This window comes from Myotis yumanensis, unplaced genomic scaffold (assembly GCF_028538775.1).
Source record: "Myotis yumanensis isolate MYYU_CA2020_CCGP unplaced genomic scaffold, mMyoYum1.0.hap1 SCAF_24, whole genome shotgun sequence".
In the NCBI taxonomy this organism is placed as follows: Eukaryota; Metazoa; Chordata; class Mammalia; order Chiroptera; family Vespertilionidae; genus Myotis; species Myotis yumanensis.
This window is the reverse complement of record NW_027223775.1, coordinates 5163204-5179473: the sequence shown is the minus strand read 5'-3', so window position 1 is coordinate 5179473 and position 16270 is coordinate 5163204. Positions and strand designations below refer to the sequence as shown.

Below are 16270 nucleotides of genomic sequence, written 5' to 3'. Positions count from 1 at the left end.
GCTTCTGTTTTATATTCCCCCCTTTTTCTGTGCTAGTGGATAGTTATCCAGTCTGAACTGGATCGGGTGGTCCAATAAGCTGACCCCGTGGTTTCACACCCCCATGCTGTGCAATAAAGGGATTCAGGCCCACCATAGCTCTGTATTTTACTCTGACTACGATCATCTCTTGGGCAAACATAGAAAGTGAGGTGGCCTAGGAGGGTGCGTTTGCCATAATTCTGGCACCCCGCATTGGTATTGCTACTGGGGGAGCCCCTGAAGTCGAGACCAGTGGAGGGTTTACTAGGTGCTACCGGGATGTTGTTAGGGTTCTTTACCTCTGATATGTCCCATGTGTCTAGACCGACAGCTAGCTGGCATATGTCTGGAGATAGGGTAGGCCACTAGCTACCCGGAGTATGGACATCTCTGGTTGACCAGACTACTTGCCCTGTCGGGTTGATGACTTCCCAGGTTAAGGTTACAGGGGTATGGGGGTTACTTGCCATCAGTTTGGCCAGGCAGGGGCTTACAATGAAAGCGAAGCTTAAGAGGGTTATTAGTCCTTTCCATTGTCCATTCAGGTTCCGGTGGCGGTGCAGGCTTGAGATGGGAGGTATGGATCCAAGGAGTGATGTCATCTACTTTAACCGCAGTCGGGGTGGTCAGCAGCACCATGTAGGGTCCTTTTCACCGGGGCTCCAAGCTGTGGGTCTGGTGCCTCCTTACGAACACCGAGTCTTCAATGTGGAAGGAGTGGGGCACTTTAAGGTCTCCTGGCTGATAGGCAGAGGCCAAGGGCTTCTAGATGAATTGCTGGATTCCCTCTAAAGCCTTTAATCTGGCAAGTAAAGGAGTATGGGGTAATGAGTCTTTGTCTATGGTGGGTAACATTTTTGAGACCGGAGGTGGGGTTTCATATAGAATTTCAAAAGGGGTGAGATTATACATAGAAGGTGAGGGAGTGTTCCGAGCACGGAACAGGGCATAAGGTAGGAGCAAGGTCCAATCCTGAATGCTAGTCTCTAAGGTTAATTTAGTTAAGGTCTTTTTAATGGTTCTATTCATTTTTTTTTACCTGCCCTGAATTTTGGGGATGATAAGCACAATGTAATTTCCAATTAATCCCCAATATCTTGGCCACTTCCTGACTTACCTGGGCCATGAAAGCAGGTTTGTTATCTGACCCAATTACCTGGGGCAGTCTGAATTGAGGAAAAAGTTTTTCCATAATTTTTTTAACCACTATTTGTGCTGTTTCCCTTCGGGTGGGGTAGGCCTCTACCCATCTTGAGAAAGTATTTATAAAAACTAAGAGAAATTTTAATTTATACTTAGCTGGTTTGATTTTAGTAAAGTCCACTTCCCAGAATTGGCCGGGCCGGCTTCCCCTGAGCCTTTTCCCTTCTGGCATTTGCGACGGGTGTGCATTTACAGCCTGACAGGCTCGGCAGTTTCTTGCCACCTGTTCAGCTAGGTTTCTGTTTTCCTTGGCTGCTAGAGTGAAGGGCTGCTCTTTTAATAGCTCTTGCATCTTCCTGGCCCCCAAATGAGTGAGCTGATGTACATGCTGTAAGTAGGAGGCCGCCTGTTGTTTTTTACTCCTTGTAGCTTCGGGTGTCGTGTCCTCCTTAGGAGCCTTGTTCACCAGTGCTAGGACCTCTGCCCCTTTAAGAGCTGCTGCCTTTGCTTCTTTGTCTGCCCGCTGGTTTCCTGTGGCTACAGGGTCCGACCCCTTTTGATGGCCGGGGCAATAAACAATAGCTAATTTGGTAGGCAGTAGGACAGTTGCTAGTAGTCTAAGGATTTTAGCCTTGTGTTTGATGTCCTTTCCAGCTGAGGTTAACAGTCCCCTTTGCTGGTATATGGCCCCATGTACATGAGCCGTGGCGAAGGCATAATGGCTATCCGTATAAATGGTAGCCTTCTTCCCCTTAGCCAGCTTTAAGGCTTTTGTGAGAGCAATTATTTCCGCTTTCTGGGCGGAGGTCCCTTCTGGTAGCCCTGTAGACCATACAATCTTGTCCTTGCTAACTATCGCCGCCCCTGCGCATCTCTTACCATCCTGCAGGAAGCTGCTGCCATCCGTGAACCAGGTCACCTCTGAGTCTGGCAGTGGGAAGTCCTTTAGGTCACGATGGATTCCTGCTTTTTCTGCCAGGATATCCTGGCAGGAGTGTAGGACCGGGTCTGCAGCCTCATCCGGAAGTAGAGTGGCAGGGTTTAAAGTAACTGGAGGTCCGAAGGTCACTCGGTCCTTGTCTAACAGAATGCTCTGATAGTGCGTGATGCGAGCATTCGAGAGCCACCGGTCTGGGGGCTGCTTGATGATACTTTCCAGCATATGAGGGGCCACAATAGTTAGTTTTTGTTCCAGAGTCAGTTTGTCTGCATCTTTGGCTAGTAAGGCAGCGGCAGCTATAGCTTTTAGACAGCGGGGCCAGCCCCCAGCTACTGAATCCAAGCGTTTGGATAGGTAGGCTACAGGTCTTTTTCAGGGTCCTAAAGTCTGGGTCAAGACCCCCCGGGCCACTCCCCCTTGCTCCTCTATGTAAAGGGTGAAGGGCTTTTCGACATCAGGAAGTGCCAATGCTGGGGTTGATAGCAGGGCTCTTTTTATATCATCAAAGGCTCGCTGTTGTTCTGACCCCCAAGAGAATTCTGTGTCCCCCTTCAGGAGTGGGTACAGCGGGGTGGCTAGCGAGGCAAATCCCGGAATCCACAGTCTACAGAACCCAGCTGTCCCCAAGAACTCTCGGAGTTGTTTTCTGGAAGTTGGTGTGGGGATCTGCACAACAGTCTTTTTCCGCGCCTCGGTTAACCAGCGTTTCCCTCCCCGGAGAGTGTACCCTAGAAAAGTAACCTCCTGTCTGCATAGCTGGGCTTTCTTAGCTGATGCCTTATACCCAAGCTGAGCGAGCTCCTGTAGTAAGGAGCGAGTCCTGCACTCACATTCTTCTCGAGACAACGCGGCCAGCAGCAGGTCATCTACATACTGGAGCAGGGTTACCTCCGGGTGCTGGGTTCTGAAGGTGCCCAGGTCCTGATGGAGGGCCTCATCGAAGATTGTGGGGGAGTTCTTAAATCCTTGGGGCAGCCTGGTCCAAGTCAGTTGCCCTGCAAGACCAGCCTCCGGGTCGGTCCATTCAAAGGTGAATAGAGGTTGGCTGCTTTTGCAGAGTCGCAGGCAGAAAAAGGCATCCTTTAAATCCAATACAGTGTACCAGCTCCTGTCAGGTGGAAGGGAACTCAGAAGATTGTAAGGGTTAGGGACAGTGGGGTGTATGTCTTGTACCCTGCTGTTAACTTCTTGTAGATCTTGCACTGGTCGGTAATCCCCGGTCCCTGGTTTCTTGACGGGAAGGAGTGGTGTGTTCCAAGCTGACTGGCAGGGCTTCAGGATGCCCCCCTGCAGTAGCTTTAGAATATGTGGCTTGATTCCTTCCTGAGCCTCCTTACTCATGGGATACTGCCTCACCCGAATTGGAACTGCAGAAGCTTTTAAGGCAACCACTACCGGAGGTTGATTTCTCACCAGCCCTAATCCGGCCTTCTCCGCCCAGGCATCTGGATACTCGTTAAGCCACCTTGTTACATCCTGTTTCTTTACCGGGGAGTCATATAGGTGGTATTCATCCTTCATAGACATTGTCAGAGTTGTTACTACTGGTTGCTGGACTAGGGGGCTCAAGAACTCTGGGCCCTTCGGGGTTGAAGGTGATGCGGGCTTTTAGTTTGGTAAGCAGATCTCTCCCCATAAGGGGAGCTGGGCAGTCAGGTATCACCAGGAAGGAGTGATGGACCTTTCCCCTTCCTAAGTCTAGAGTTCTTTTGGTGGTCCAGGCTCGGTATCGGCTGCCATTGGCACCCCTTACCAGGGACCGCTTAGTTGACAGCGGCCCCAGTGGTGCTTGTAATGCCGAGTAAACAGCTCCGGTGTCCACCTCAAAATCAACAGGAGTCCCCTTCACATCAAACTTTACCCTGAGCTCGGGGAGGGGTTCCGAGCCCCGTCGCCCCTAGTCTTCATCCAGGGCCAGCAAGGTGGGTGGTTTAGCCTGTAGGCCCTTCCTGGGTCTCTTTGGGCAATCTTTCTTCCAATGCCCGTACTCCTTGCAATAGGCACACTGATCCGGGTCCAATTTTGGTCGCGGCCGTGGCCCAGCACTGCCTCCCTTCCTGTCTTTCTCTTTATTGTTATCGACTGCCGTGGCCAGGATTTTAGTTAATGCTTTATCTCTCTTTCTATCCCTGGCATTCTCTCTTTCCTCTCTCTCCCTTTTCTTATGTTCCTCTTTCTCCTCTTCCGTTTCTCTTTTATGAAAAACTTTATTTGTTTCTTTAACTAAGTCCCTAAGAGTGAGGTCCTGCAGCCCATCAAGGCGTTGCAGCTTCCGCCTTATATCTGCAGCGGATTGGCCAATGAAAGCCATGGCTACTGAAGCCCTCTGGCCCTCCGACTCCGGATCGAAGGGAGTAAACCTCCGATAGGCTTCCATTAACCTCTCTAAAAAGACTGTAGGAGATTCATCAGAACCCTGGACGACCTCCCTTACCTTAGCCAAATTGGTGGGCCGCCTAGAAGCTGCCCGGAGACCTGCCACGAGAGCCTGGCGATAGGAGGACAGATGCTCCCTACCTTCCGGAGTATTAGGGTCCCAGTCGGGGCGAGCCAATGGGAAGGTGTCATCAATAACATTCTGTAGCTGTGTCGGACGCCCGTCTTGCCCCGGAACGTTCTTCCGAGCTTCTAACAGGATCCGGTCTCTTTCCTCTGTAGTGAAGAGGGTCCCCAGAAGTTGTTGACAATCATTCCAGGTTGGCTGATGAGAAAACATAAGGGACTCCACGAGACCTGTTAACCGAGTGGGGTCTTCAGAGAAAGGAGGGTTATTATTTTTCCAATTATATAGATCAGAGGAAGAAAATGGTCAATACTGGAGGCCCGGCATCTCCCCCCCGCTTCCATTTTCCACCATAGGCCCGTAAGGGCATAACGGCAGAGTAGTGGCCACAGGTCCTTCATCCGGTTGGCGCCGGCTCCTAGTCCGCTGTGCTGGCCCGTCGCCCGGTGGCAGCAGAGAAACCTCAAGGGTGGAATCTGGGGAGGCCACCGTTGGGGACGCTGGCCGGGGGGCTGGACCGGGCGCCGGAGAAGGCACTTGGTCGGGCCGCTGCAGTGCCTCGGCCGCCGGAGGCTGCAAAGGCGAAGCATAAGGTGGTGGGAAATCTAGGAGAATAAGATCAGGCTGTGAGTCCGGGAGGACCGGAGGAACAGAGGGTGGAGGAGAGGGGAGAGCCGGCTTCACAGGGAGGATTGCTGGCTCAGAGGCAGAGACCGAAGACCTAGGGAGAGAACCAGGGGGTAAGAAGGGCTTGATCCACGCCGGGGGGTTCTCACATAAGTCCTGCCAGACCAGGATGTAAGGCTCCTGGTCTGGATGTTCGTGTCGGCCAGGCTGAAATACCAGTCTCCTTACTTCCCTGATGAGAGGCAGATGGAAAGACCCCTCCGGGGGCCATCCGACATTAAAGGCGGGCCACTTGGATGAACAAAAAGTCTGCCATTTACCCTTTTTGATGACAAGAGAAAGGTTTTTAGCTCGTCCCTTGACTTCTGACCAGCGGTCCAGGGTCAGAGACAAAGGAGTAGAGACAGACTGGCCCATGACTACGAACACACACACACCAATGACAAAAAACAAGGAACAAAAGACAAGGACAGACACAACGCGTTGAGACAAAAATCGAAGGATCCAAAAAGAAGGTTTTACAGAGCCAATTGACCTAGCTGGCAACAGAATTACAAAACCAGAAACAGAACCAGAATCAGAATCAGTATCTAACTGAAGGAATAGACAAGAGTCCAGGCGTCCCTGGTCCTCTCCAGACTCCACCAGGGCGTCCCCCAGGGATGTGGCCTGCGACCTCCCGACACGTCTGTCTGCCGCAGTCGGGGGAGGCTCATGCCCCTCCCCGACAGCCACCAGACCGAACAGATTTGCCAGCTCTGACTAAATTTTTGTTTCCAATACCTAAGCGATTGCTATTCAGAAAGGAGCTGTCACTTACCCCAAGAAGCGTCTGTTGGAACCCAGAGGCGGCTGCAATAAATATCTCGGCGGGACCTCCAAAATGTAAAGCCCAGGATGCAAGCCGCTGTCACAAAGAACCAAGAGACACTTCTTATGCAAAAGGCAAAGGGTTTATTTAGTTACCAACATGTTGGGGTTTACAGCTTACTCTGAATGTAGCAGAGCAGCGGCTGTCAGCCCCGATTAAGAGTTTAAGCATAGGTTATATACTCCTCTAGCAAACGGGGGAAGCAAGCGGGGGAAGCAAGGGGGGGGAAGCAAGGGGGTCACTCTTCTGGGAATCTTGGCGCCGTTGTGAGTTAATGCCTGTTTGGTTTCTTATCAAGTTGTTTGTTTTTCAGTTTACTCCCGGGCTGCGGCCATCTCCTGTAACCTCCCTGGCTGCAGCTGTCTCCCATAAAAATTGATTGTTTCATCTTCCCCTTCTGACCTTCCCGATTGCCCTGGTGCCGTTAAATGTAACGCTCTGGTAACGCTCTGGTGCCGTTTGTTCCTTGACCTCTCTGACCTGATTATATTGGCACCTCTCACATTGCTTCTGAGTTCCATCATTAGCCTTTAGAATAGCGATTATCAACCTTTGGGTCACAACTCCTTTGGCCGTCGAATGACCCTTTCACAGGGGTCACCTAAGACCATTCTGCATATCAGATATTTACATTACAATTCATAACAGTAGCAACATTACAGTTATGAAGTAGCAAAGAAAATAATTTTATAGTTAGGTCACAACATGAGGAACTGTATTTAAAGGGCCAGAAGGTTGACAACCACTGCTTTAGAAAGAGCATCTATGGCCGAGGACTGATTTAACTTGAGCATGTACCAACTTTACACAAATTATAAAAACATATTGACAGATGCTCCATGGTATCTCTACAATCAGGAAGGCCTAAAGATGGCTAATTAGCCTGAAAATGATGGTTTTTAGAAACAAACATTTTCAAAGAACTTAAAAATACATGGAAATATTTTAAAGATAATTCATGACCTGTGATCAGAGGTCCGCAATCATTTTCTGTAATGAAGACTGTCAATGGCTTATGGCATCTGGGGAAATTCTAAGTCTTTCCTCACAGTTTATCAGCAGTCATATTTGATATGTACAGAAGTACGTGTTGCTCTATTAGAATAAATCATTTGTGGACATGGAAGTATGAATTTCATATCATTGTCCAGCACTAGTAACAAGGCATTCCTGGGATTCTCTGAGGAATAGTTAAAGGCTCAAGGATGTTTAGGCCATGGGACACAGTTAGGCTATTTTTGTTTCAATAGTTTGAAGTAAAAGATATAGAGTTTGTTCTCAACATATGTAGAAACACCATGAATTTTTTGCCTCCATGTAGTTCAGTGCAAGAGAGACTCATTCATTTCTTTTTTGATTGCTATTTATTATGCTGATCAGATCAACCATGAGGTTAGTCACAGGACAATGCCCATTTGCCCATGCCACCAAGGTATCTCATGTCTCCCATCATATTTAGAGTTTTACCATTGGAAAGATTTTATTTCCAAGATCTGCTTTTCCAGAATGAGTCATCAGGCAGCACTTTACTTATGCCATTTCTAATAATCAATATGTCTCAATGAATCTCTGAAAGATATGTCACATGGGTAACCCATAAGTGGTTAATAGGATTCATATGACCAATCCAATCTAAATTAAAAATATCCCTAATTTTTTGAACTGCCACATCTTTATTTAAACATGTGACAAAGGATATTTCCATATCTTATGTATTGCACCATATTAGATAAATCAGTTAGAAATTCCAATATATTTTTAATGTCTTTTGTAGTGACCCATACTATAGATATAAATGCATAATCTCTGTGCAGTGGGCAAAATTCAATATATTTCCTCTCATCCAAGTTTATGATCCTATGAATGTTGTCCCTAACAATTAATTATTTTCAAACATATACCATATTTGTCTGTATTTATAAAGTACTATAACCATGTAGTTCTTCCAAAGACCAGCACACCTTCTCAGGATTTTCATATTTTCTCTTGCTTTCACTGTCTTCATTGGGTTTACATCTACCTGAGGTGTCAAATGCCACAAATGAGTTCACTGCAGTTGATAACCTTGTTTGTCTCCCCATAGACACTTTAAGTTCTTGAAAAATCCAGAATTATTCTATTTTTTTCCAATAATGGTAACAATTCTCTCATGAACCTTTCCAATTTTTATCACTTCTGGTTTGATCCATTTAGAAAATAAATATATTTATGTCCTGAATACATTTGATCAGAATCTGGAATCTTGGATAAAAATCAAGGAAACCAGGGTAGAGAAGATGGTGGCCAGTGGTACAGCAGGCTGAAAGATAGTGTGTGAGTGAGACAGCAAAAGAAGTGAGCGTGTGTGTGTGTGTGTGTGTGGATGTGTGGGGAGTGTCTGTATTTATGAGTGACAGACAGCTACATTACATAGGACTGTTGGGGACTAGCAGACCAGATTCCCCTGGCTGGGAAGCCTCTCCTATTGCTGAAATCTCTCCCACAGTGGCTGGCTCTGATGCAGAGACCACACCAGCTTGAAAGGTACAGCAGCTGTGAATGGAAGCCCAACCTTACCTTCAACTGGGGAGACCTCAGATACTTCCTGGGACCCTATACCACAATGCCCAGGGACCACCTAACTCAGCTTGAACTCACAAACACTGAGACTCCAGCCTTCCCGGCCACAGAAACCTAAAAAATTGACATGGAGAGACAAGGTGGTGCCTGAATATGCATACAGATCCTGCACCTTTTCACAGAGCAGATAGAAGGAACAGCTAAATCAAATAACACCCACTCAAAAATGGCAAATTAAACACTGCTGGTGAGGCAATCTATGGATGGAAAGGTCAGAGATCACCTAGAGAGAGGTGGGATCTGGGTTCCGGGCTGGAGGGAGAAATGGGTGAAGCAGGGACTAGAGTATCAGAGGGAGACTTTACTCCACAAAATCAACAGCCCTTGGGGTAAGTGTAGCCCTTGATGTGGAAGGGGGTCCACAGGGCTGCTGGCAGAGGGGAACTCTAGATCTAAGCCCACAGCTGTAAGAGACTGTGCTCAAAAAGGCAGCCTGAAGATCTATACAAGCCATCCAGTGCCAGGAAAGAAAGACACAAGTCAGTATGGTTCCTTTGTGTAGCTGGACATTTATAAACAAGGATCTGAAGTCCTGCCAAGAAGAAATGAAAGTTCTATCAGGAGCACAGCGTGACTTGCAAGCGAGTCACGCTGGGTCAAAATGGCACACAATCTTGAGTTCCAGGAACATTTACCTCCCTGAGAAAGGCTAAGATTAAATAGTCGTAGGTGTAGAACAGAAAGGGAGGGCACAGCTGCAAGTTGTCTTCAATACGCTATTGTAATAATATGGAACAAAACAAGATTTAGTTGATGAACTGCTGATGCACTAACCCTGTACCAAACCCCAATAAAAGCGATGGTGAGAGTGCAGAGTTTGCTACATGCCTGAGTGAGCTGTAGCCCTCTGTTTGACATTAATCGTCCTGTGCGCTCGTCTTACCTCTGTGTCTTCAGTTCATTAAACATCCCTCAACACCTTTGTCTCTTTCACTTCCTTGCTAAGCCCAGTCGATAGACTCTTTAAACTAAAAAGACTCATCAAGACTGCAGGGGAAAGTTGTTTTTGTGGAAACTGGGGATCAGAATCAGGAGAGACGAGCAGGAAACCAGCTCTGGGACAGTCCGTCCCTCCAAGCTAATATTAAGTGCAGCAGAGAAAGAGGAGTCTAAACTCTGGGTTGAGGAGACATTTGGTCCCAGAAACTAATACAAAACACTGCCACCCAGGATTTGTGTGGCAACTCCTGTGTAATTGACTCCTGTGTAAATAAAACTGAAGGCAAGCAAAGAAACAAAGTGAGCAGAGTGATCCTGTCTTCTTGAAAACAAGGTTATGGCTTATGACACAGAGGAGCAGTGGATCACAGGGAACTTCAATACTGTGCTGACAACCTGTCAGATATGCCAGCCAGAACAGTAGAGAGGGGTTTTAAACAAACTGCCATAAGTCATTGAAGCCCGCTAAAGTGAATGACCTTCACTACTTCACTTTTTTTATCTTTTACTTAAGAAACCAAATTTTTTTCTCTTTATCTTACTTTTTAAAAAATTATTATTTTTAATTTTTATTATTTTACCTTTTTAAAGTTTTATTTATTTATTTATTTATTTTAATTTATTATTTTATTTTATTTTATTATATTTTATTTTATTTGTGGATTGGTGTTCCACATTCTTTCTTTATTTTTAGTTTTGTTTTAGCATTATTTTACTTTATCTGAATTTTTTCTTTATGCCAACACTCTCACTTTACCCCTTTTTTGTCCTATTTCTCATACCTTGTTCCTGTTTAGCTTTTCTCTATTATTTTTTAGGAGTCTCTGATAAATATTGATCATACTCAAATATCTAATTTTCTCTCTCCTGCTCCAAGTCCATGCACACTTCTCTCTTCTCTTTCTACACTAGCAACAATTTTCTCTCTCTTTTTCTTTCTATTTCCTTTTTCTTTCTCTCTGTCTTGTTATTGTTTGATTGTTTCTTAGTTTGCTTGTTTTTTTTGTTTTTTGGTTTTTTTTTGCTTCTGTATTTTATCTTCTGATTGTTCTCTTCTTCTAATAATAGCTTAATTAGTTTCAACTACCAAATCAGGGCTATCTACTCTCTATTCTTACTTTCCAAAAATAAGTGAATACATAGATAGATAGAATGAAGGGAAAATAATTCTATATATTTTTTCATATATATATTATCTAATAAAATAATACTATGCAAATTGACCATCACTCCAACACACAAGATGACTGCCCCATGTGATCAAATATGGCTGCCCCCATGTAGACACAAGATGGCCAGCAGGGAAGAGCAGTTAGGGGTGACCGGGCCATCAGGGGAGGGCAGTTGGGGGCAACTAGGCCTGCAGGGGTGGGTAGTTAGGGGCAATCAGGCAGGCAGGCAGGCAAGGAGTTGGGAGCCAGAAGACCTGGATTGTGAGAGGGATGTTTGACTGTCTGTTTAGGCCCGATCTCTGTGGCAGTCAGACAGCCCCCAAGGAATCCAAGATTGGAGAGAGTGGTGGCTGGCCTGAGAGACCCCCACCCTCGAGTACACTAATTTCATTCACTGGGCTTCTAGTTTATGGAAAAAAAAAACTCTCAGTAGAGTAACAACAAAGTTATTATACCATAACATAATAAGATCATGTTTAACAAATCCACAGCCAACATCATCCTCAATGAGCAAAACTAAAATATGTGCCCTAATATTATGAACAAAACAGGAATGTCCAATTTCACCACTTTTACTCAACATAATACTGGATGTCCTAGCCAAAACAATAATACAAGAAGAAACAATAAAAGGCATCCCAAATAGAAGTTAATAATTAACACTTATATTGTTCATAGAAGATATGAGATTGTACATAGAAAACCTGAAAGACTCCACCAAACCAACATCATACTCAATGGGCAAAAACTAAAACCATTTTCCCTAAGAACAGGAACAAGACAGGGATGCCCACTCTCACCACTTCTGTTTGACATACTACTGGAAGTGCTAGCCATTGTGATCAGACAAAAAGAAGAAATAAAAGGCATCTGAATTGGAAAAGAGGAAATAAAACTGTCTTTCTTCACAGATGACATAATATTGTACATAGAAAACCCCAAAGACTCCATAAAAAATTAATAGACAATAAATTTGGCAATGTAGCAGGATATAAAATTAACACCCAGAAGATTATGGCTTGTCTATACATCAATAATGAACTCATAGAAAGAGGAATTTACACAATCCCATTTTTCATTGCAACAAAAAAATAAGATACCTAGGAATAAACTTAACCGAGGAGACAAACAATCTGTACTCAAGAAATTTCAGTGTGCTAAAAAGAAAAGCAATAGAGGAAGACATGAACAAATGGAAGAATATACCATGTTCATGGATTGGTAGAATCAAAATCATTAAAATCTCCATACTACCCAAAGCAATCTATAAATTCAATGCAATCCCCATTAAAATACCAATAACATATTTCAAAGACCTAGAATAAATTCTCAAAAAACTAATCTGAAATAAAAAAGACCCTGAATAGCTGCAGCAATCATGAAAAAGAAGAAAAATGTTGGAAGGATCACAATACCACATATCAAGCTATATTACCAAGCCACTGTTCTAAAAAATGCCTCATACTGGCACAAGAACAGACATATAGAAGAATGGAACAGAACAGAAAAACCAGAAATCAAACCTGGCAAATCGAATACAGCATTTTACTAACACAAGCCAGTATGTTCAATTAATATTTGACAAAGGAATCAAGAGCACACAATAGAGACAAGACAGTCCCTTCAATAAATGGTGTTGGGAAAACTGACCGATGCATGCAAAAAAAAAAAAAAAAAGAATCTAGACCACCAACTTACACCATACACAAAAATAAACTCAAAATGGATAAAGGACTTAAATGTAAGATGGAAAACCATAAAAATCTTAGAATAAGCCATAGGCAGCAAAATAGCAGACATTTGTCATAGCAATATCTTTACCAAAGAGCTCCTAGGCCAATGGAAACTAAAGAGACAAAAACAAATGGACAAACAAAAACAAACAAACAAACAACAACAAAAAACAACAAATGGTACTACATCAAAAGAAAAAGCTTCTGCACAGCAAAAGAAACCATCAACAAAACAAGAAGAAAGCCCACTGCCTGGAAGAAAATATTTGCCAATGTTATCTCCAATAAGGTTTAATCTCCAACATTTACAGGGAACTCATACTACTTAATAAAAGGAAATAAAAAACCCAATCAGAAAATGGGCAACATACCTAAATAGATACTTTTCTATTTAGGAAGGCCAAGAGAAAACATGTTCAAAGTCCCTAATCATTCAAGAGATGCAAATAAAAACAACAATGAGGTACCATGTCACAGCTGTTAGAATGGCTATCATCAACAAATCAACAAACGCCAAGGCCTGGCAAGGATGTGGAGAAAAAGGAACCCTCATGTACTGCTGGTGAGAATGCAGACTGGTGCAGCCACTGTGGAGAACAGTATGGAGTTTCCTCAAAAAAACTAAAAATGGAACGTCCATTTTACCCAGTGATCTCACTTCTCAGACAATATCCCAAGAGAGTGGGAATACCAATTAGAAAGGATATATGCACCCCTATGTTCATAGCAGCACAATTCACCATAGCTAAGATTTGGAAACATCCTAAATGCCCATCAGCAGATGACTGGATTAGAAAACTGTGATACATTTACACAATGAAATACTATGCAGCTGTAAAAATGAAGGAATTCTTACCATTTGCAACAGCATGGATGGAACTGGAGAGCATTATGCTAAGTGAAATAAGCCAGTCACTGAAAGATAAATGCCTCATAATCTCACTCATTTATGGCATATAAAGAACATTATAAACTGTGGAACAAAAATAGATAGAGGCAAAGAAGCATGAGACTGTCAAACTACAAAGGGAAGGTAGAGGAGGGTTACAGGGTAAGAGATCAACTGAAGGATTTATATGCACGCATATAAGCAGAATCAATAGACACAAGACACTAGCGGGGGCGTGCATGTGGGTTAGGGCAAGTACTGGGGTGTAGGGGAGGCCAGGGGAGGTCAATGGGGAAAAGAAAGAAGGAATGTTTCCCTTTTGCAACAGCATGAATTGAACAGGAGATCATTATGCTAAGCAAAATAAGCCAGTTGGAGAAAGATAAATATTACATGATCTCACTCATATGTGGGACATAATGATCAACATGATTTGATGCACAAGAATAGAGCCAGAAACAGATGGCAGGGGAGGTGTGGGGTTAGAGAGCAACCAAAGGACTTGTATGCAGGAAAATTAGCATAACCAATGGACACAGACACTATGGTGGTGGGGGATTAACTGGGATGGGAATGTCTGGGAGGGCTGTCAATCTGGGAAAAGGGAGACATATGCAAAACTTTAGACAATAAGCCTTAAAATACTAACAAACATCTTTATATATTTTTGTCCATTGAGTAGAATCAGTTCAGTTCACACACCTCTCCCAAACATTCATTGCATGGGAATTTCTAATCATGTTTCTTACCTGTCTGGTCACTTGTCATACAAGCAACGTGAATGAGTTAACTGCCCATAATAAGTCTATTTGGATGGTTTCCCTTACATGTGCTACATGGGTATCCCAAAATGGTATGGCATTCTGCAGCTAAGCACAATCTTGGCCATAAATTTTATGAAAGACTAGTTCAACTGTGCACAGATTTGTGCATATTGAAAGAAAATTAATTAAGGGTGGCTGGTGGGGCAGGACTGGACAAGATGGGCTGAACATGCACTGGAGCCAACCTCCCACAATCCCTCCCTGGCCAGCTGCACCTGGAGTAGTGCCATGGCTCAAAGGGCCATGAGTGAGCGGGGTACCTCTAACAGGTAGGGTCTTTCAGCCTGGCCTGTGGGGATTGGGCAAAAACCAGCTTTCCGACATCCCCCTAGGGATTGCAGTTTGCAAGAGGGAGTTCACCATCTCTTGGCAGTTATTTCATTGAGTGTCTGTTCCCTGGTGGTCAGTGTGTGTCATATGTACTGGTCGGATGGGCAGTTGGTTGGAAAGTCGCATAGACTTATATATATATAGACTAGAGGCCCGTACACGAAAATTTGTGCACTCGGGGGGAAGTAGGGGACCCTCAGCCCAGCCTGTGCCCTCTGGCAGTCTGGGACACCTTCGGAGATAATGACCTGCTGGCTCAGGCCTGCTCCCGGGTGACAGAGGTAAGGTCCAATCCCTAGGTGCAGTCCCTGGTCGGGCTCAGAGCAGGGCCGATTGGGGAGTTGAGGCACCACCCCTTGTCATGCACAGAGCAGGGTGGATCCAGAGGTTGTGATGCCACCCTCAGTCATGCTCAGGGTGAGGCCAATTGGGGGATTGGAGCACCACCCCCTGTCACACTCAAGGCAGGGTCGATGGGGAGGTTATGGCCCCACCCCCTGTCATGCACAGAGAAGGGCTGATCATGGGGTTGGGGTGCTGCCCCCTGTCACACACAGAGCAGGGCCAATTAGGGGGTTGAGGAGCTCCCCCCTGTCACTCACAGAGTAGGGCCGATAGGGGAGTTGGGGCACCGTCCCCTGTCACACACAGAGCAGGGCAGATCAGAGGGTTGGGGCACTGCACCCTGTCACACTCAGGGCAGGGCCAATGGGGAGGTTATGGCTCTACCCTGTAACACACACAGCAGGGCCCATGGGGGGGGGGTTGGGGCGCCGCCCTCTATCACCCACAGAGCAGGGCCGATCAGGGGTTTGGGGAGCTCCACCCTATCAGGGCACAGAGCAGGGCTGATCAGGGGGTTGGGACACCTTCCCCTGTCACGAACAGAGCAGGGCGGATAGGGAGGTTGTGGCCCCGCCCCCTGTCACACACAGAGCTGCAGGGTGATCAGGGGGTTTGGGTGCTGCCCCCTGTCACCCTGATTCCGATGCCGGGAGGCCTCATGACTCCGCTGATTCAGGTGCCGGGAGGCATATTACCCTTTTGCTATATAGGATAGAGGCCTGGTTCACGGGTGAGGGCCGGCTGGTTTGCCCGGAAGGGTGTCCTGGGTCAGGGTGGGGGTCCCGCTTGGGTGCTGGGCCAGCTTGGGTAAGAGGCTGAGGGCTATTTTCAGGCTGGCAGGTGACTGAAGCTCCCAACTGGTTCTTTTTTTCTTTTTCTTTTTATTCTGGGCCAGCTTTAGCTCTGAGGCTTGGCTCCAGCTCTGAGGCCTCGGCTGCTGAAAGCAGGTATCTGGTTTGTTTGGGTTCTATAATCGAAACACTGTTTCAACTCCAGCTCTGAGATCCCGGCTTGCAGAAATCAGGTTTATGGGGTTTTGTTTAACTTCGATATTTGTAACAATGTTTCAAACTGCAAGCTCAGAGGCCGGCAGCCTCAGTAGGGGAACGTTGGCTTCCTCTGTAACTGAAGCAAGCAAGCCTCCTGTTCGCTTCAAGCTGTCTGGCTTCCAGCCGCCATCTTGGCTGGCAATTAATTTGCATATCGCCCTGATTAGCCAATTGGAAGGGTAGCAGAGGTATGGCTAATTACCATGTTTCTCTTTTATTAGATAGGACGAGAGGCCCAGTGCACAAAAATTTGTTCACTCCGGGG

At 45.6% G+C, this 16270-nt stretch overlaps 1 protein-coding gene across 1 annotated transcript; it reads right to left on the bottom strand.

The window, feature by feature from the left end:
* Window positions 1-2476: 2476 nt before the first annotated feature.
* Window positions 2477-5651, bottom strand: LOC139000453 (uncharacterized). Its single transcript, XM_070402631.1, is given in 3 exon segments — window positions 2477-3673; window positions 3675-5165; window positions 5250-5651. Coding segments are annotated over 3 exon segments (3090 nt in total).
* Window positions 5652-16270: the final 10619 nt, after the last annotated feature.